The sequence below is a fragment of the Zalophus californianus genome, chromosome 11 (assembly GCF_009762305.2).
Source record: "Zalophus californianus isolate mZalCal1 chromosome 11, mZalCal1.pri.v2, whole genome shotgun sequence".
NCBI classification, from domain to species: Eukaryota; Metazoa; Chordata; class Mammalia; order Carnivora; family Otariidae; genus Zalophus; species Zalophus californianus.
Genome location: NC_045605.1, coordinates 113,537,900 through 113,559,201, shown reverse-complemented (window position 1 = coordinate 113,559,201; position 21,302 = coordinate 113,537,900). Strand labels below are relative to the sequence as shown.

At 48.2% G+C, this 21,302-nt stretch overlaps 1 protein-coding gene and 1 pseudogene across 6 annotated transcripts; one reads left to right on the top strand and one right to left on the bottom strand.

The window, feature by feature from the left end:
- Positions 1–276: 276 nt before the first annotated feature.
- On the bottom strand, positions 277–21,282 carry SIRT3 (sirtuin 3). Of its 6 annotated transcripts, none has more exons than XM_027578675.1 (8): positions 20,716–21,282; positions 16,516–16,663; positions 15,315–15,506; positions 14,985–15,217; positions 12,676–12,776; positions 6,060–6,221; positions 2,349–2,558; positions 298–843 (listed from the first exon to the last, which is right to left on the bottom strand). In XM_027578675.1, exons 1-8 carry the CDS (start codon positions 20,768–20,770, stop codon positions 823–825), a joined length of 1,122 nt encoding a protein of 373 aa, XP_027434476.1. In that variant the 5' UTR covers positions 20,771–21,282; the 3' UTR covers positions 298–822. The 6 variants fall into 6 exon arrangements, 5 of the variants coding, with proteins under 5 accessions (XP_027434479.1, XP_027434477.1, XP_027434480.1 ...); XR_004819401.1 differs by lacking the exon at positions 298–843 and adding an exon at positions 2,692–3,176 and having other exon boundaries at positions 2,420–2,558; XM_027578678.1 differs by lacking the exon at positions 2,349–2,558 and having other exon boundaries at positions 277–843.
- On the top strand, positions 13,402–13,827 carry LOC113914001 (annotated as a pseudogene).
- Positions 21,283–21,302: the final 20 nt, after the last annotated feature.

The following is a 21,302-nucleotide window of genomic DNA, read 5'->3' as shown; positions in this document are numbered from 1 at the left end:
GGGGGAGAGTGGGCACGGGGCTGGTTAGAGAGCTGCCCAAGCAGAGGACTTTCTGGGGGAGAGGTTGAGGCGAGAGGCATTAAGGGTAGAGTGAAAAGGGAATGATGCCCTTCAGTGAGGGGTGCTGGGGCTCCGTGGGAAACGGCACTAGGCCCTTCTCCAGGGTGAATCCAGGGGCATGTTCTCCAACCTTAGGTTATTCCAGTGGGGGGGAATGTCCATGCACATCCAAGGTCCCCTTTCCATATTCATTGTCAACACCCACATTCCCTTTGAGGAGACCAAAGAGTTTATTTCATGCCAGAAATGAAGAACAAAGTTTCTCTAATGAAAAATAATCCTACTAAGGAGGCCAACATGCTACAGGACCCTATCCTATTACGTGGGACCCAGGACCATGCCTTGGGAGTGGCTGTGGCCACTCCGCCCAACACGGTTTTTCTGACAGGCAGATGCTGAGCCTGCCCTTCAGATGGAGACCCAGACACAGAGCAGATCCAGTCTGGGCTTCCCGTTGGTCTGCTGGAGTTCCAGAGGGTCACTGTCAGGAGAAAGCTTTTGTTCGGCATCAAGAGCTTCAGCAGACTAAAGAGTCAAACAGCAGAAAGGTGCTGGGCAGCTTGGTGCCCATGACCGGGATGGCCTGCAGCGTAAGCATGACATGACCCGTCGGCACAGAACTCAGGGCCCAGGCAGCCTCTCACTCTTCCTCAGGCCACAGGTTCTGGTTCAGCCAAAACTTTTCTCAGAGGTGGGCAGTGACTCCTCGGAACCATTTCTGGTCCAGGGGGGTAGGCTGGGGGGGGAAGCAGCCATCACTCTTTATCTGTCCCGTCTGTCAAGCTGGAACACGGAGGAAGAAGGCAATCAGTCCCACAGGTCTCAGGGCCTGGGTTCAAACTATTTCATTAAACAAAAGCTTTTCTGCTTCTGCAGATGCTGCTGTTGAGCCAAAGTAACACGATGCCCAGCAGGACTGGGCAAAACTGGGTGGCTAACCAGAAAGCTTCATTTAAGTAACCAGGTGAGATGTGCTGAAGCTCACATGCTCAAAAATAGGCACTATTTGGGAAAGTAACCCCAAGCTGGACTGCAGCTTATCCCTCAATATTTACTCTTGGATAGCAACTTTTTATTATATATATAAACCCCTAAAACCAGAACCCACTTTATATAAATTTCCGTCAGACTGTAAAATCACACAGGTCAAATCCTGTAGGACTACTTCCAAAAAAAATCCCTGGGGGTCACATGACTCAGTCTTGTTGTATGGAAATAGGACATCAGGGCCAGGAAGCTGCCAGGCGGATCTGACCAAGGCACCTGGTGCAAAGTATAGGCTTGGGTGCTACCTGCCTTCTCTACTTCCATAAAATGACCCAGCAACATAACTTTGACATTTATAATGAGTGAAGGAGTGATACCAGCCTACATCTTAGCCATTAGAGCTAAACTCTGGAACGGACAGCTAGAAAAAACTGGCCACAATGTCTAAAATGTGTGGAAACAGTAAGCACGAAGCCTCCTGGCCTTACTAATACGCCTTGTATTCTTCTTTCTTTAGTTCAACTTGGTAAGAAACCAGGCTGCAGCCAGAGGGTGGGGGCTTTGGCCAGTGGAGGTGAGGGGAAAGGCCCGCCCCACGGTCCTGAGTCCTGAGGGACTCACAGCCAAAGGGCGAGGCTTTCCCGAGACCTCTGCCCCATCCCCTTTGGGCAGTGTCACATGATCCTCTTTGAGATGACTGGACTTCAAATGCTTAATGCTGCCTCCTTTAGAAAATAACCACTTACACCAGGGCCACCCATGCTGATTCTTACGGGAAACTTCACTTGGGAACAGGTTTGAAACCTCGAGAGCACCAAGGGTCTTTGGCTTTCTACCTCAGCAGATTGTCATAGGCCAACGGCACTCGTGCTGATCATCTCCTAAAAGCATCCCCAGGTTGGGCTTCATCCCACACCAGCAGCACACAGAAGTTCAGCTCCTCAAAGTTCATCTCAGAACCACACCTTAGCCTGGAGCTGTTTGTGCTGCTTTCTTTAGGAGACGAAAGGCAAGGCTTCAGTGAGAGCAGCCCAGTCGGCCTGGACCCAGTCACAGCTCTACGTCTAGAGAGCAGGCACCTGGAGTCCCTGTCTTCCATCTCCCACACGGAGATAATGTGAGTCACAACGCCTGATTCATAAGCACACAGAAGGCCCCAGACAGTGGTGGCACAGGATTAACAGCCAATATTAGCTACTTTTGTCACTTTTCAGCCAGCCAGGACTCCACATCAGGTGGACCCAGACCCCAGAGCAGTGAGGAAGACAGCCCTTCAGAGGACCCTGCTTGACAGTCTGTACCTTTTCCGTTTCCTGCTGGATGAGGTCCTGCAACTCTTCTGTCCAGCCCAGAAGCTCCACCAGCCTCTCCACGCCGTGAACCACATCCCCCAGCTGGACCACATCCCTGTTGCGAGGACGCCAAGCAAAGGGCCCCACCAAGTCCCGGTTGATGAGCAGTCGGGGCACTGAGCTCTGCACGGCTTCAGACAAGCTGGCAAAAGGTTCTACCTGAAAAATTGCCCAGATGTGAGGAGCACAGTGCCCACCCTCCAAGCCCCTCAGGACACTTCATGCCACAGCCTGAGACTTTGAGAGGGCAGCTCAGACTGATGGTGAGGCCTTGGATACAGGGAAAACACACCGCTCTTTCATTTCTTCCAGTCATGCGGTCTGCTCGGTCTCAATGCCTGGGTTCCTCCCTTCCTGAGCCTCCCTCTGGTCCACATCTTCCTGCTTCCTGCACGTCTTGGCTTCTGCAGGTCTCCCCGCCCAGCAGCATCTCGCCTGTCTGCTCTCGCTCCCTGGGAGAAAGGGCCTGGGTGCACAGAGGGCTCCTGGGCTGCCCACAGGGGTGGAGGCCCCACCTCTCCACAGGCTCCACCATCCAGACCTCCAGGGAGTCCTAACTCGGTGCCTTGGGGCTTCTTCATCCAGCTCCCAAGTGGAATTTCCATTCAGGAGTAATAATATAAGAAATAGATTAATAAATGGTACTGAGACTGGCTCATTATCTGGTAGGAAAATACTCAATTCCTGCTTTCGCTGAAAAAATTTCAAATGTACACAAAACAGTTCTTGAGGAAAATTTAGGTTTCACAAGTAAAGGTAGGGAAGGACTTTTTAGGCCTGATAAGTCAGATAAGACAAAGGAAAGTCATGCTAGGTTTGAATACATAATGCTATCACATTATTATCTATAAAAATATGCTGTAGAAAAAATAATTTTTTAAACCTCATTACCATAAACTGCAAATATATTTACAACATGTTTCAGTTTATATTTCTAATTGCTAAGCTAATTTATAAACACTTTATATAATTTATGGATCTATATTGCTAATTTATAAATAGACTAAGAAAATAACCCAATGAAAAATGAGCAAGATATAAATATGTAATCCAAAGAGAACACAATTGTTAATAAACATGAAAAGGTGAACTTCACTCTTTATTACAGAAATGTTAGATCCCCTTCTCCTCTCTTTCTCTTTCTCTCTCACACACACATTTATTTCTAACCAATCAGATGGATAAAAACCTAAAGATAGGAAAAAAAAAAAAAACCTTAAAGACAGGCAATGTTTGGTGTTGGTGAGGAAATGGCCACTCATACAGGGTTGGTGGTAGTGTATTAGTATATCTTTCTGGGAAGTAACTTCTCAATATTTATTGAAGTACTCACATGAATGTGCAAACATGTATACACATGATTATTCACTACACCATTATTCTGAATATAAAATCTATATACTATTTATTTTTGTTGTCCATCAATAGAAAGTTGCTTAAATAAATTGTTGTACATCGTCATCCTAAAACTCTTGGGGCTGGGTGTGTTCCAGAATTCAGAATATTTCAGATTTTAGAAAACACCCTATGGTTGATATATGTCACCCCTCAGTGGGATCCGGAGGGGTGATCCATAACCAAGTGCATTAATATTTCTCCCACACAGCCTTATGAGGTAAAGTCTGAGCAACACCACAGATTACTCAGTGCTTATAGACAAGCACTGTGCTTTGGAGGTCCCGGCAGGGACTGAGTATCCATGTTTGTCAGGGAGACTGTGGGCGCTAACCAGGTAGGTCTCTGTGCACAGTGCTTCCCCAGCTCTGGTGGAAGATCACCACATCTGTGCAGCCTGTGAGGACACAGCAAAACACTTGAAGGGATTCTTTACTTCAGTCTCTTCTTTATATAATGTGTGAGCATATGGTACTTCTATAATCAGAGAAAAAGGCTATTTTCATTTCACTTTAAAGAAATAAAGAGGACTGGTGGCCCCAGTGTCCACTGCTGGTGGCTGGCACAGGGCAGCTGCCAGACTCCACACCACTCACCGCTGACCACCACGGCCCCCTGGCCCCTCTGCCCACCCCCGCCACACAACATCTACCCTTCCTTCCAGGCCCAGTGTGGGCATCACAGGTCTGTCCACATTCTGGGCTCTTCTGTCTGCTCACTCTGGCACCCCAGGTCCCACCCCTGCTCCTGCCTGGACTCCAGATGCGGAAATCCACCCGCCTGTGCCATGCATCCACTGGACAGCCTGAAACAGCACTCGCATCCGTGTCTCTGGGGCCGAGTTCCCCCAACGTGCCCACTAGGCTTCTCGGTCTCAGGAAACCAGCTCCATCTTTGCAGCCACTCAGGTCACAACCCCGGAGCCCTGCAGGAGTCCACACTCTCCCACCCACCATCCCTTCACACACCTGGGCTCCGACGCCCTCTGCAGTGTTACCTGGCCACCCGCCATCGCCACCTGGACTGCCACCTGCCAGGTCTCTACCAGCTCTCCCCACCACAACACACGTGGGGTCAGGAGGTCAGACCTTGTCACTGCTGCCCTCTGCTCACTCACTCCATGTGGCCACAGGCCACTGTGCAGTGTCCTCTGCCACACACCCTCAGCTGACACGTGTCACCTTCCCGACACGGCCACGCAAACCAACAAGCTGAGATCACAACCAGTTCACAACCCTTCCCAGCCTTCCTGTCCCCCTTGTTATTTCTCCCCTATTGTGCCATCACCTAACACTGTGTCACTTGCTTACAACGTCCTACTGTGTCTGTCCAAAGCCCTAGAACAGGGACCGGCACACAGGAGGCACATTTGCTGAATAAACACACTTAACTCTAGGCCTCTGTGGCTGACAGGGGCTCTGAGCACAGGCCTTTCTGGCCCTTCTGCCCATTGGTGCCTACATCCAAGCAGAGCTCATTGCAGGGGCTCATTTGTTGCTCTTGTCACATCCTTTACAAGGTTCCTGAGCTTCAGGTCCAGATGGAGAACAGATTCTGGAATGTGTCCATGGGTGTGTCCCAGGCACCTCAAACACACGTGTAGATGTGAGCTTGGCAACCTCCCTCTAAATACCTCCTAACCAACAAATGGCCTGAGTGCCCACAGAGCCGGACCACACCCTCTCCTGTCCCCAGGCCCCTCTCCTTGCCCTCTCTCGTAGTCACATGGTCTGACTGTGCCCACAGCCCTGCCTTCGTGAGGACCAGCCTCCTGGACATCTTGCTTCAATCCCCACTCCCCAACAGTCTCTGTGACCCCGAGGAGTACCAGCAATGTCCCTGGTTCAACCCCTTCAAGTCCATCACTTCTGCTAGCACAAAATCGGCCTCTGTGATGTGGCCTGGGAAGTCTGTCCTGCCCCACCTCTCCATGCCCCTCCCTTCTCCCTTCCCCTCACACACTGTGCCCTACCCACATTCACAGTGCCTCCAAAGCTGAGCATCCTCCCTCTTCCCCATTCTGCCCAGACTGTCGCTCCCTAGGCCAGGAATACCTCTGCTTCCTCACCAGTTGAACCTGCTCGTCTTCCGAAGCTAGGATGCCAGAAGGCTCCAAGAGCATCTGGTGCCACCCCCACCAGCCCCACCTCCTCGGCCCTGTCCTTCCAGCCTCCCCCCACCACACACACACACACACACACACACACACACACACACACACACACACACGCACACTTCAGTCTACCACTGGACCTGCTGACAAACCTCCAGGGAGGTCCCGAGGATGAGCAGCAGATCTGCCATGGGGAAATCAACCACGTGCATCAGGAATCTCTGGGGAAGTGCCTCCCCAAAGAAGACGATGTCAGGCTTCACAACGCCAGTGCAGACTGGGCAGCGGGGGATCCTGTCCACTGCCACGTCGGCCTGTATAACACAGAGAGAAAGTGGGCCAAGGGCGATGTCACGACACACTCTAAACATGGCTCTTAATATTGGGGGGAAAAAAGAGAAAGAGAGAGAGGCAAACCAAGAAACACTCTTAACTGCGGAGAACAAACTTACGGCTACTAGAGTGGAGGGAATGGGGGGCGTTGGGGACTGAGGACTACACTTGCTGTGATGAGCACTAGGCGACGTATGGAAGTGTGAGTCACTGAACTGGACACCTGAAACTAATATAACACTGTATGTTTCCTGACTGGGATTTAAGTAAAAACTTAAAAAAAAAAAAAAAAGATTGCTCTTACTAAGAAATTTTCATTCACAACAACTGAATAATGAACCCAGCTTTGGCATTTATTGACATTTTGCCGATTTTGTCTCATATAGCACCCTACAACTGGGGACAGGTTGGAGTACTTGAGAGCGGACCCTGAAGAGCACATGTTATCTAGCACATGTAACACCATGCTGTGCACCTGGGGTGGTTCTCAGAGACATTCAGATGCTAAGGAAATACTCAGTAGATGACACAGTCCTCAGGAGGTACTCTGTCGGCATTTGGCCTACACTAGGCGTAATTCAATGAGAAAAGTAGTATAAAATTTGTCCCTGATTTTAGCTGAAGTGATCACGATGTGGCCTTAGCCCTGGAAGACATTCAGGCTGAAGTTATAAGGAGCATTACCACAGACCGCTTCCTTGCAGGCCAAGGTGAGGTAGACACAAATCATCCTTTCGCCCTAAGATGCCCGTGTTGATGTGCTGGGCTGGGTTTCAAAGGAGGGGGCCTAAGAAAGAGGACACCATTTTCTAAGACAAACCCTCCTGGCCTCGTTTTAGCTGAGCTGAGCCCGGCCAGAACCAGCAGAGACAATGGACCAAAGAGAGACTATCAAATACAGATTAAGGCCAATTTGTGTTTAGTGTTTAAAAAAAAAAAAAAAAAGACAGGTTTAAAGTATCTGATGGGGATAGAAAACTATAAAAAATAATGTAGTGGATTTGAAAAAGAACCAACGAGAACTTCCAGTAATAAAAAGTATCAAAAATTAGGAAGGCACTTGTGATGGGCACTGGGTGTTGTATATAGGTGATGAATCACTAAATTGTACTCCTGAAACCAATACTACCCTATATATTAACTAACTAGAATTCAAATAAAAATCTGGAAAAAAAAATGGGGCAAGCAATTCAGATCTGGAAATGAGCCTACTGTGATTGAGGTTTTGCATCTCATTAAACCTTTTCCAAACAAACAAACAGAAAGTAACAAAAATTAGCACTCGGTGGAAGAGCTTTATTCTGTACAACAGAATAGAAGGTTGATAAACTGGAAAACAGATCAAAAGACATTATTCGGAACACAGCACAGAGAAATAAGATGGAACTCCCACCCGTGGGAGCCTAAGAAGGTCTCATGGGAGTTTAAGGGGAGCTCCGAAAGGGAGGAGAGGGAATGGGAGAGGCAATCAACATCTAAGAGGCAAGGGCCAAGGATTTTTCTAGCAATGATGAAAGATCTCAAACCACAGATTCGGAAAGCCCTACAAATTTAAAGGAGAATAAGTAAACAAAAGGAAATCCATATGGAGATAGACCACAGTAAAAGTGCAAAACTCCAAAGACAAAGAGAAAAGGTTTAAAAATATGCAGAGAACAGATAGTGACAAACTGATTCTAAAGTTTCTGTGGAAAGCAAAAGACCAGAACAAGACTGACCCTACCCAATTTCAAGACTTATTATAAAAAGCTACAGGAATCAGGATGTGGCACTACTGTAGGAACAGGTGAACATATCAGTGGAACAGAACAGAGAGCCTAGAAGTAGACTCGCACAAACACAGTCAACTGATCTTTGACAAAGGAGCAAATCTCGTCTCTTCAACAAATGGTGCTGGACATTATGAAAATTAATAAAGGGAGACGTTGCTAATGTGGGATCAGGAGGTTGGAAGGAACCCTACCACTCACCATCAATCCCACGAAGAATTGTGAACTACAGACCCAACAGAAGAACCCTCAACAGGAAAGAACCATCAAGGCAGGTACCACCCTCAACAAATTGACCACCCCAGCGATTCAGCTGGCGAGACACCATCATTCCCCTGAACTGCTTCTCCAGCCCCTCCCAACTCCCTCCTCTTCATCAAATGTCCCTCTCCTTTGTTGTTTGGACTTGCCTAGTTTTGCTGTAGTTTGCTTCTCCCAAATTGCGTTTTTCTACTATTCCTGAATAAGCCCATTTTGCTGGTAAAATAACTGGCAGTTTTATTTCTTTTTAATGTTTATTTATTCATGAGAGTCAGAGAGAGAGAGAGACAGAGAGAGAGAGAGGCAGAGGCAGAGGCAGAGGGAGAAGCAGGCTCCCCGCCTAGAAGGGAGCCCAATGCGGGACTCGATCCCAGGACCCTGGGATCATGACCTGAGCTGAAGGCAGACGCTTAACCATCTGAGCCACCCAGGCACCCTGGCAGTTTTATTTTTAAGGAAAACATCACTTGGTGTCAGAAGGGGATGCAGGGGATCCAGAGACTCTGAGGCTGGTGAGCAAACCAACAGGTGCCAGTACCCACAGACCCAGTCGGGCTTGCAGCTTTCTCTCCGACCCTGGGGTTTGAGGGTAAGTTTTCTCTGGGACTTGAGCTTCACTCTCTGTTTTCAGCTCTCCAGGCTTTATTCAAGACCTTTTTAAGGCTTTGTCCTTTCTCAGAGTACTCGTTTGGCCTTTGGTCTGACTCCTTTCTAGAGCCAGGCTGTTCCTACTGGAACTGTGCTGCTTTAGAAATTTTTTTCTTCCCTCTAGAGGAAAGCCTCTGGGAAACGGCATCCTAGTGATCAAAATGCTTTAAGGACGCCCCTGCCCCTACCTTCCCACACTTCTGGGACCCCAGCCTGTTCTATGTTTCAAAACTGTGGTCCCTCCTCATGTGCACTCGTAACTAAATGGACTGACTCAACCAAAAGTAATTTACAACTTCAACGGCCATTATGGGGAACTTTCCATCTCCCCAAATTTACTTTTCTCACAACTGAATCGGACAGCCATGGCTCTAAAATTGTCAAAACTGAATTGGATGCTTATTTTAATTGGTACCTTGAGGCTTCCAAACATTTTTTAGGATTCAAAGGTTGTTCGCCTCTTCAGTTCATTTGTTAATTTAGAAACAGTATTTTGCAAAGAGGCGAACAACTGAAAGTCAACGCAGCTTCTGAGTCTTGCCCTCCCCATCTCCTTCGTCTCCAGACAGGTGGGGCCACCTTGCGCCCAGGCCCGCCTCTGGTGCCATTTCCCTCTTCCCTCAGCACTGTCCCCACCTCCCCTATACCCACCACTCATTCTAACCCTTTGGCTGAGCTTCCCTTTACCTCCAAACCCTCTCCCCACCCACCTTCTGAAAACCTATTAATAGCTACCCCTCTAAAGATAACTCTGCTGGGCGTCCAAATGAACGTCAAATTGCTTATGTTGCCTGGACTAAGGCTGAATTTCGAGCCATAGAGAAAGAGTTTCCCAAAGTGACTGAGGACCCCATAAATTTGCTGAAGAATGTAACACAGTTATTCAAACTTACTCATCTGATTTCTCAGATTTATATCAATCGGTCCCCATGCTTGCTGGTGAGGGTCAGGCCAAACGCTGGATAAAACCAGCCCAATGGGAGCATCCTGAAAGGGGTTTAGAGAAACAGATGCCTGAGTTTTGGCAAGGTGCTAGAACACTCGCTGGAAATCTCCACTGAGTGTTGGAGAAGGTCATCAGAAAGATATGACCACCAGTTGACCTGTGACCTGGACCCCAGCACTTGGAGGCTCCTCACTCCAATCCCCTGTCCTTGGAATGTGGGTTCCCCTTGTCTTTCCCATCCCAGAGGCTGCTCCAAGGACACAGCCTTGAGATGGTGATGTGGTGTGGTGTTGAGAACACCTGCAGAGTAGACGGGGCTGAGCCCAGTTATGGCCTCTTTATAAATTTTTAAGATTTGAAGGCAGGTGTGGGGATCCAGCCATCCTGCTGCTGCCCAGGACAAGCCTTGTTATGTCAGTTCCCTTGACGATTAAAATGGACACCTACAAACCTGGAGTGGCCGCCTCTTCGGTCTCTCCCAGCCCTCTGCCAACGGGGACCGGCTTTAGATCACAGCCAGGAGCTCCCGAGAGGGCTGCAAGCCAACATCAAGCAATTACAGTACGTTTTCCTAAGCCTGCTAATCAAAACAAGATTCAGGCTTGCACAGAGAAGCCTGATGAACCTATTCATGACTATCACATTCGACTCCACATTGTCTTCAAAGAAAATTCTTCCTTTAGATGCTAAATCCAGCCAGGTGGCCTTTAACTCCATGTATTAATGAGCTGAACCATCATCTTATGGGAAACCTTGTCCACTCCAGACTTAGTTAACTTGGCAAACCAGCTCATTGGCATCCTCAATGAGTTCACCTAAAAGAAAGACCATACCACTCTCAATTTTCAACTCCAGCAAATGTAGGCCCCTAAACAACCAGCCCTCACCCCTTGTTTCTGCTGCTATTACAAAGGGCCAGGGCAGGAGTTGGCAATGACTTTTCAGAGGTAACACCAAAGGCACAATCCTTGAAAGAAAAATACGTTTGACCTCATTAAAATTAAAAACCCTGCTCTGTGAAAGACACTGTCAAGAAAATGAGAAGACAATATTTGCAAATGAGGAGAAAATATTTACAAAAGATATCTGATAAAGGACTGTTATCCATAATATACAGAAATATTCTTAAAACTCAATAAGAAAATGAGCAACCTAGTTAAAAAATGGGCCAAAGACCTGAATAGACAGCTCACCAAAGAAGATGTACAGGTGGCAAATGAGCATTTGAAAATATACTCCACATCATATGTCATCATGGAACTACACATTAAAACAAAACAATACCATTACACACCTATCAGAACAGCCAAATTCTAGAACACAGACAACACCAAATGCTGCTCTTATTCATTGCTGATGGAAATGCAAAGTAGTGCAGCCACTAAACATTGGAAGGCACTAAACATGCTCTTACCATATAATCCAGCAATCACATTCCTTGGTATTTACCAAAGGCGTTGAAAACTCATGTCCGCACAAAAACCTGCGTGTGGATGTTTATAGCAGCTTTGTTCATAATTGCCAAAACATGGAAGCAACCAAGATAACCTTCAGTAGATGAATGGATAACTGTGGTCCACCCAAACAAGGGAATATTATTCAGCACTAAAAAGAAGTGATCTATGAAGCCATGAAAAGACATGGAGGAAACTTAAAGGCATCTGACTAAGTGAAGAAGTCAGTCTGAAAAGGCTGCATATGTATGAATCCAACTCTAAACTTCTGGAAAAGGCAAAACCATGGAGACAGTAAAAGGACCAATGGTTGCCAGGGGTTATGTGAGGGGGCTGACCGGTTAGTGGGTGCAGAGTTTCCCTTTGGGGTGATGAAAATGTTCTGGAATCAGATAGAGGTAGTGGTTGCACAACACTGTGAATATATTAAATGCCAACGAATTGTACACTTTAAAATGTTTAATTTTACAGTATGTGAATTTGACCTCATTAAAAAATAAAAGATGGGGTCCTATGCCTCATCAATATTTTAGAGTTTATCTTTATTTAAGATTTTCCAGTCCATCCTATTCTGCTTGAAGAAACCCATCCTACAGAACTATCCCCAGAAGTACATAGGGGTACGAGCACAAGTGTCATTGATGCATTCTTCCTGATAGTAAAAATCACAAACATCAAAAAATATCCCAGAGCAGGTGAATGGCTAAATTTAATATTCCAGTTACTAAAAACAGTAAGCAGAGCTGTAGTTATTGACACAAGATAGCCATACAATTTTGTTCTGTAACAAAGCAGTTTGTAGAATATTAAACTTAATCATCCTATTACTGGGGCGCCTGGGTGGCTCAGTCGGTTAAGTGTCCAACTCTTGGTTTCAAGCTCAGGTCATGATCTCAGGGTCGTGGGATTGAGCCCTGCATCAGGCTCTGCACTCAGAGTCTGCTTGAGATTCTCTCTCCCTCTCCCTCTGCCCGCCCCCATGCTCTCTCTTTCTCTCTCTCAAATAAATTTAAAAAATTTTTAATAATCCTATTCCAAAAAAATTGTTACTCTGTGTAGTGTAGGTACACATATATGGACATGTATGTTTAGATATGCCAGTTTTTTTAAGGCTTGGAACATTATACACCAAACTGTTACAAGTGGGCTATAAGAACTGGTTGAAGGGAGATACATTTTCCCCTATATATTTCTTAATATTTTACAAGTGTGTATTACTTTTCCAATTTAAAAATAAAAACGTTTCATACCATTACTGTTGTTGTCCTTCCAATACGATGCTCATAAAATGCCACTTTTCCAGATCACTCCCACTGCAAAGTGCAGAAGGGAGAGAAGTGGCAGCATGACAACTCACCCAAATGTCCTTCCCTGGAGAGGGCCTTCGGCAGACAGTGCACGTGGCAGAGGCAAAGGATCCATGAGCTTCCACCAGCTTTGAGGCAGGGATGCCAGATACTGAAATTCAAACCAAAGCTAAGTGCTGCTGGCTCCCAGAGCATGAGCTCTGAGCTTGGCAGGCCCCCAGAGGGAGTCACAGCCCTCAGTGCCTGGTGTCCCTGCCTCCTCCACCTACAGATAATGTCCCACTGACGAGAATAAGCACAGGGATCAGGGCTCCCAGATGGAGCCAAATCATGGTTAAATAAAGCCTGTCAACAAGTTTGATGTAAGTTCAAATAAAACTACATCTGAGACCTAGGAAAACATTTTCTATTCTACAGATACCAAGTAAAAGCAAAAAAACTATATAGGGGCACCTGGGGGGCTCAGTCAGTTGAGCATCTGACTCTTGATTTAGGCTCAGGTCATGATCTCAGGGTCATGGGATCGAGCCCCCAGGCAGGCTCCATGCTCAGCGGAGGGTCTGCTGGAGATTCTCTCTCTCCCTCTGCTCCTCCCCCCACAGGCACATGTGTGCATGCTCTCACTCTCCCCCTCTCAAATACATAAATCTTAAAAAAAAAAAAAAAAAAAAAACTATATAAAGACACTAAGTTTCAAAAAAAATGTAGACCCCCCCCCCCACCGTCTTCTCTGCACTGGGAGCAGTTCTCCTGCCACAGCCCCTCATCCCCTGAAAATGTCTGCCTGTGCACAGTTTGTCTCCACCCCGCTTCCTGGTCAGGAGCACCTGTCAGCTGTTGAGCCGATCACTGTCTGCAGCGGTGCTAAAACCACCAGAAACACTGACAGACAAGAAAGAGCCTCGGCAGCTTGGCAGCCCCACGTCCCCTGATTTCACTTATTCCTAGCTGCAGCTTCCAAGCCAGCACCATTTCAAGGGACATCCACAGGACAGCCAAGTGCCTTGGGGCTGGGTCTGCCACGGTAGGGATGGCTGGCTCTGGGGCTGGAATTGGGACTGTTTGGGAGCCTCATCATTGGTTATGCCAGGAATCCCTCTCTGAAGTAACTGCTCTTCTCCTATGCCATTCTGGGCTTTGCCCTCTCAGAGGCCATGGGGCTCTTTTGCTTGATGGTGGCCTTTCTCATCTTCACCATGTGAAGGAGCCATCTCCACATCCCATAGGTTTTTCTCCCGTGTCTTGTCTGCCCTATATGTTCCTTTTCCTCTACCTCCCCAGGTAGCCTGGGGAAAGTGGTTGGCTCAGGGTTTGACAGAGGAAAGACAAATAAATACTGTATTAAGAAAAAAAAAAGCTGTAGAAAAACAAACATAGGTAACTTATTTATGACAGTTACCTGTTCCCACTGTCAGCTTCTGAGCTATGGATGGGCAGACAGTCCCAGCTGCAAGTGGCTTCCACTGTTCCCATTACTGTCATAAATCTCCACATGCTAAAGCCTATGGCCAGACACTCCCACCTTCCCACAAGGCCTGTCTTGCTGCAACTCCAGAAGAGATCATCCCCATGGGGCATCCACTGCTGCCTAAGTGGTTCCAAACTGCAGAATCCTTCCAGCAAGGAATCATTTTCCTGGAGTCCAAGTGACTCCTTTTTACAAATCACAAGACATCTGCAGCCTGCCTGAGCTGCAGCTGGCTCACTAAGAGTCAGTGTCGCTGCCCCTGAGAGAAAGGCTCAGCAGATGCCGCGCTAAGATGCACAGTCGGCAGTCACTACCATCTGTGAATCACTGGTTGTGACCGCTATCGGGACAGCCAGGAGATCATTATACAAAGAGTTTGATAAGACTAAGGCATGAACAGTGATCTCTTTGTGTGACAATGACATTGTAGTTATGTTTTAAAAGTCTTTATCTTCTAGAGATACCCAGTGAAGTACTTATAGGTTAAGTTTATGATGTCATGGATTTGCTTCAAAATAACTGGGGGTGAGAGAGAAGGTGGGGGGTAGGAAGACAGATAAAGTAAGGACTGGCTCTGATGAGGGCATGAGGGTTCATTACTTCCTCTCTTTATTTTTATGCGCTCAAAAAATTTCACAATAAATTTCTTAAAAAAGACATCATCATATCAGATTAGCAAAACTAGAAGCTCCCCATGTCAACTTTAGTTCTATCCAAAACTCACAGTCCACCAATGAGATCCCAATGGTGACTCTTAAACACACGGTGGGCTTTTTGTCAGGGACAAAGGCATGAGGAGTTGGCTTACAATCAGAGAACAAGGTGAAGCCTAGACGCAGGCACCCAAAGCCTTCCCTGCGTAAGAGGAGGTGCGACAGGAGGACGGCTCACCTCTCTCGAGCCCGTCGATGTTCTGTGTGTAGAGCCGCAGAAGCAGCCCCTTGTCGTGAAGCAGTCGGAGGAAGTAGTGTATGACGTTGGGCCTGTAGCTCCTGAGGTACAGCTCCTTGGCCAAAGTGAAAAAGGGCTTGGGGTTGTGAGAGAAGAAAGTGAGCTCAAAAATGGCCTCAGGGTAGGGGAGGTCGTACTGCTGCAGGCTGCTGTAGAGGCCACTCCTGGGAGACCTGCAAAAAGGAGCAAGAGGCTCTGAGCCTGGAGGAAGAGGGCAGGACCCTGAGGCAGACCAGGGTGCCAAGGGAGGAGCTGGGCGCTGCAGGGCACCTGAAGTCCGGAATGCCGCTAGGCGTGCTGATGCCGGCCCCCACCATGACCACCACCCTCCGGCAGGCTCTGGCTTGGATCAGCTCTGCTATATCCTGCAGAAAAAGCTTCTCCTTCTTACTGTTGCCTCCTCTTCCAAAGATGCTTGAGGCACTAGCAGAAAAAGATACGGGTCTTCTTCCACCTGTAATGCTGACAGAAAAGGAGAGTGGCCAGGTGACCAGGGACAGTTAAGCTCATGCTAGCCCTTGACCATCCCCACCACTTAGAATGATCATACACTTCCCTCCTGTCCCCCCAAATGACCACCCTTCTCATCATGGATGACTATTGGGCTACAAGAGAAAGAAGTCTCAACTCAGAAATCAAAACTTATTTGGGAGCAAAAAATTCAGGTCAGTTGGAACTGTGCAAACAAGGGATGTAACATCTCTTAATTCCTGTTACCCAGCGCCAGTGGTAAGAGAACAGGGTCCACACCAAAGGTGTGGGGGCTTTGTGGGGGCTCTGGGTGGGCTCTCTGCAGAGACATACACTGTAGCATACTTGGGATGTGACAAACAGGCAGCGACATTTAAAGAAAGCCAAATGTCTCAGACTTCACACCAAATACTATCAGGAGAAAAAGTGGGTTCTAGAGACTATTCCAGAAACAAACATTCATGCCCTGAGATTCACACTGCCGCAGAAACTTGATCTTCAATGTTCACAGCCGCTCATACTACGCAGCAGCCAAAGGAATCCCACAGCCAAAAGACAAGGCAGTGGGTAGACTCAGCTCATGCTCTCTCTGTGAAGCACTGGAAGGCTTCTCAAGTCACCCCCAGAAGCCAGGAGCCGAGACACTCACAAGGCTAAGTATTAGGGACATGAGATGGTCTTCCACAGGAAAAAAAAAAAGCAAAACACAACGTACAAGTCACAAGCTTCAGCAGGACCTCAGGACTTAGAAAATGACTCAACACCCAGGAAAGCAACAGGAAGAAACAAAAGCACTATGAATAATACAAAGCTTGGAGCACTAACTGAACACCCCACTGAAGTGAGTCTGCAGCCGTGGGAGGCATGCGGTGCTACAGCTTCACCTCACATGGGCCTGGAAAGGGTTCCTGGGTTTACCGATCTGCTGTTAGGGCCCCTGCGTGGCGTCTAACCAAGCTGCGTGACTTCTTCATCTCTTGATATCATGCTGACAACTCACCCAGAGTTCAGGACTGCCAGCCCCACTGCACCAGGCGCCTTTTTCACACCCCAAAGACTGGTGGCCACCATGTCCATTCTTCCAGGAGAAGGTCCTTGATGACCCTCCCCCAGGACATCTCTGACTTCAGTATAGAGATTCCTCCACCCTGATGGGAAAAGAGTTTAAACAAATGAAACTGACAACCTCCTCAAATGAGTGATGAATCTAAAATAAATACAGACATAAAAACAGGAAACTGAGAGCATTTCTTTTACTCATTTGTGATTCAGGCAAGAAGTAAGCACCCTAAAAGCACATTGTCATACACATTAGAACAATTCAGGAGTATGCATCTTCTAGAAGTATGGCCCTAACTCACTCTCCTGTTTGCTCTTTGTCTTTTGTGTTCTTTTGCTCCTTACAAAACCAACACTACAAACTCTCTGCACAGACCCACCCACTGGACACACTGTCAGTGAGGTTTCCCCTGAAGCTCTCTGCTCCCCATCCTAGCACAGCATATCCCATCCCAGTGACAATTTCAACCCCCACCCTGCCCTCTTACATATCCCCCCTTTCAGCCAAGCAAAAGGATTCCCTGGCTCTTGTATATGTCCTAAACCCAGCTTCCTCTGCCGGAAAAGACCTTTCTCCACCTCAGCATGTCCAAATCTCCCATAGTCAAGGCCAGGACCAAATGCCACCTCCTTCGTGAAGCCAATGCTGAACCCCAGTGAGCAATCACTTTGCCCTCGTTTGATTCCCTGTTCCTTTTAGGCAAGCTGACACCCCCTCCCTTCCTGCAGTGACCCTGCACACCACCTCGCACACTCCACCCTCGGGTCAGGGACCTGCTTGCTGCTCACAGTCCACTTGCTTCTGTGTTGTTGCCTCTCCCACCACACAAAGCGTCACCTTGGTTTTCAAAAGAACAGATTTCTGAAAGGTATGTACAAGAGAAAGAAGAACATGACAAAGAAAGGTATACGTGCAGGGCCAAGGGCGCCCAAAGGAGAGTCAGAGCCCTAGCTCACTACCAGTCTCATCAAGTCACTCAAACCCCCTGAGCCTCAGCTGCCAATGCCAAGAGCAAGAAACGATTCTTACAGTCTTGCTCAAGAAGACCTACAACTGTAGATCTTTCCCAGCAGAAAGTACAGGAAATACACACAGCAGAGAAAACAGTGCTTCTCCCTCGTCCCCACACTCCTGCAGAGATGCCCACAGATCCTGAAGGAAATTCTGCTGCATCAGAGACTTGTATAAAAAGCACCCGTCAAGCAGTTCTTCTGAGTGCAAGCTGATAAGTCTCCAAAGGAAATTTTCTACTGAAAACTGGCCGGATGGTCAGGAAGAGAAGAAGATGCTCTGGCTACAGCCACAGCTGTTAAATGCCCCAAGTCACTCAGCATCTGGAACAACTCTTCCCCTACAGTCTTCACCCAAACATTTACTGAGCTCCACCTACATGCAAGTTATTATGAGAAACACAAAATGAATTAATGGGAAGTTGTGATATTGTGATATGTTTTTTGGTCTTCATCCACAAACCCTTGGCATTTCTAAGAGCAAAGGGCACATCTTTTGTTACCACCGTTCGTCCCTTGTCCGCAGTTCCGGAACTCCCCTCAGAGCCACGAAGGTGAAGCAGGTGTCTTGTTCTGTTTAACCAGCCCCTCTCCACCACAGCTGGGTTTATGTTCATGAGCGGACTTTGGGAAGGCCCTAAGGATGGGGGCTGGGTGCCAGGGGGATCAACTGTGATTAGAGGGTTGGAGTTTCCATAAAAACTCAAAAGAAGGGGGGGGTCAGAGGGCTTCCAGGTTGGTGAACCACGTGCCAGGCCCCTGGGCCCCAAACTCCATGAGGCAGAAGGGACCAGGGACCCTTGCAGACCTCACCCTATGTATCTCTACTTCTGGCCATTCATTCATTTCCTCTAACGTCCTTCGTGATACACCCTTAATCTACTAAGTCAATCAGTCTCCAAGTTCTGTGAGCTGCTCTAGCAAATGAATGGAACCAGAGGAAGGGATCGTGGGGACCTCCGATCAGTGGCTGGTCTGTCAGAAGCACAGGAGACAACCTGGACTGGTGTCTGAACTGGGGGCTGTCTTGTGGAACTGAGTCCTTCACCTGTGGTGCTCTCTTCAGGCAGGTAGAGTCAGAATTGAGTTCATCTGCTGGGACAACTGGTCAGTGCAGTAAAGGTTTCTGGAATGAAGGAAAGATCCCTTGGATCTATTAAACTCTTCACCAATACTTTTAGTACATGTGTAAGATGACATCAAGGAGATGTACCATTACTTAAGTATTAATCCATTATTGGACATTTAAGTTACGTTTCTTTTTTTTTTTTAAGATTTTATTTATTTGACAAAAGAGCATAAGTAGGCAGACCCGCAGGCAGAGGGAGATGCAGGCTCCCCACTGAGCAGGCAGCCCGACCCGGGCCTCGACCCCAGGACCCTGGGATCATGACCCGAGCCGAAGGCAGCCGCTCAACCGACTGAGCCACCCAGGCGCCCCTTAAGTTACGTTTCTTAACAACTATGGGTCTTAAGATATTCCCATATGTATGTTCAATTCCTAGGCAATGAAACGGAATAAAGGAAACCTCACTAACACGCAGTGGAGGCCAGCAGGGGGAGCTCTCCCGCCCACCACTCCCTCCTCGCAGCCCTCTGCATTCCCAGCGGGAAGAATCCCGGGCTTCACTGCGCCGCGGAGGAAGGAGGGGTTCCGCCCATTCGGAGAGCCCAGCCAATGAGAGCACAGCTCAGCCAATGAGAGTTAGTCACAGCCCAGCCACTGAGAGCACAGTCCAGCCAATGAGAGCAGAGCCCAGCCAACGAGAGATGGTCAGAGCCCAGCAAACGAGAGCACACTCAGCCAACGAGAAGCCACTATACTTCCAGTTCCCAGTTTATTCCAAAGGGTTTTTTGCTTATTACAGTCTTCCCAAGCCCCACTCCCCTTCCTCTCTAAAACAGCATTTTTGGGGCGCCTGGGTGGCTCAGTCGGTTAAGCGTCTGCCTTCCGCTTAGGTCATGATCCTGGAGTCCCGGGATCGAGTCCCACATCCGGCTCCCTGCTCAGCGGGGAGCCTGCTTCTCCCTCTCCCACTGCCTGCCGCTCCCCCTGCTTGTGTTCTCTCTCTGACAAATAAATAAATAAAATCTTAAAAAAAATAATAAAAGCATTTCTGTCCTGTTTCTGCAACTTGCCTATGGTTTTGCCATAGCTTTCTTGTCTTGGATTGCAGTTCTCTGCTATTCCTGAATACACCCATTTTGCTGGCAAAATAAGTTTTATTTTTAAGGTTAACAGCAAAGATCCCAAAATGTACACGTACTGCATGGAAGGGTATGAACATATGCTAGTAGAAGTATTAATTGCACAACCTTTAGACCCAGGAGTCCCACTACGAGGAGTTTATCCAAAAAGTGAGTACAAAAATATACCTCAGCATTTGTAATAACTAAAGATTACAAACTATTTCAATAAGAGAATGATTAAATACATTATGAAACATCAATAGAATGGAATCCTACAGATCGCACCCCCAAACTGAGAGTTGGGGGGCATCCTCAGTTCCCCGCAGAGACAGACAATGGGAGGCGTCTGAATGATCTACAACCAAGAAGCCCAGACTCCATCTTGACCTCCCCCTGCGGGGACAGGAGCAACAGGTCCCTCCTCCCTGACTCTAAGCCCTTTCCTGTAAGGTGAGGCAGGGCCTGGGGAGCTCTTCGTTGGGGTAGATGTGGTGGTTCGAATAAAAAGTCATGCAAAGAAAAAAAAAGGAATTACAGATCAGTATAAAAAACTAAGAAAGCATTTATGTTTTGAGATGCAAGTAAGTCCAAGACATATTGTTAAGTAAAAACAGCTAACTAAAGAGTGTCAACAATGAACATACAAGTGTTGCTTGTACTCATCCAAAATATCCCTAAGAAACAAACTGCTGCCATGGTGACCTCTGGAATATCCTCTGAGCTGCGTGAACAGGGACTTAACATTTTCAGGTTCTCCAGTGTCCCACCGACCATGCAGGGAAAAAACCTGACTCCTGCGCTCGACTGAACTGGACCCGGCCTGCTTTTCAACCCCAGCAAGGCGCGGGCACCGAGAGCTCGTCTCCGCCCCCGGCGCCGCCCGCCCCGACTCACCCCCGCGGCTGCCAGCCCGCCCTGCCGAACCAAGAGGCCCACTCACCTGCCGGGCCCCAGGGCCTGAAGGCGGAAAGAGCAGGCCGAGCCCACCGAGCCATGTCCTAGCTCCTCTGTCGCCCGCTCGTGACCTTGTCCCCAAAGGCCAGGAGTCCGCCGCTGCGCGCCCCGCCGCGTCCCGCGAGCCCAGGTTGGGGTGGACGCCAGGTGGGGGCGGCTTCCTAGCTCCTCGGGGTCCCGCCTCTCGCCCTGAAGACCAAACCAGTAGCCGGCATTTCTCTCTCCTGCTTTCCCACCGTTTTCAAGAGGAACGGTGATGCGAGCACTTTGCGAGCACTTACTACGTCCAGTCATCACATTTTAACTCAGTCCTCGCCAGACACTATGAAGAAGCGGCTATTATCATGGTCCCCCGTTGAGATGAGAACCTGCAGGTCACAAAGGCCGAGGCCACAAAGCCAGTCGATGGCCGGGCCGACTCCCGGCCCTCGCACTGTTGAATGGCACAGCCAACCGCGCCGTAAATCGGGTACAAACCCTGGACAGAATTTCTTCGGAGGCACAGGCGCAGTTACCCTGACAACCAGCGGGCGCCGCGGGCCGCCGGGGCGCTCCCGGCTTGCCCCGCGCGAC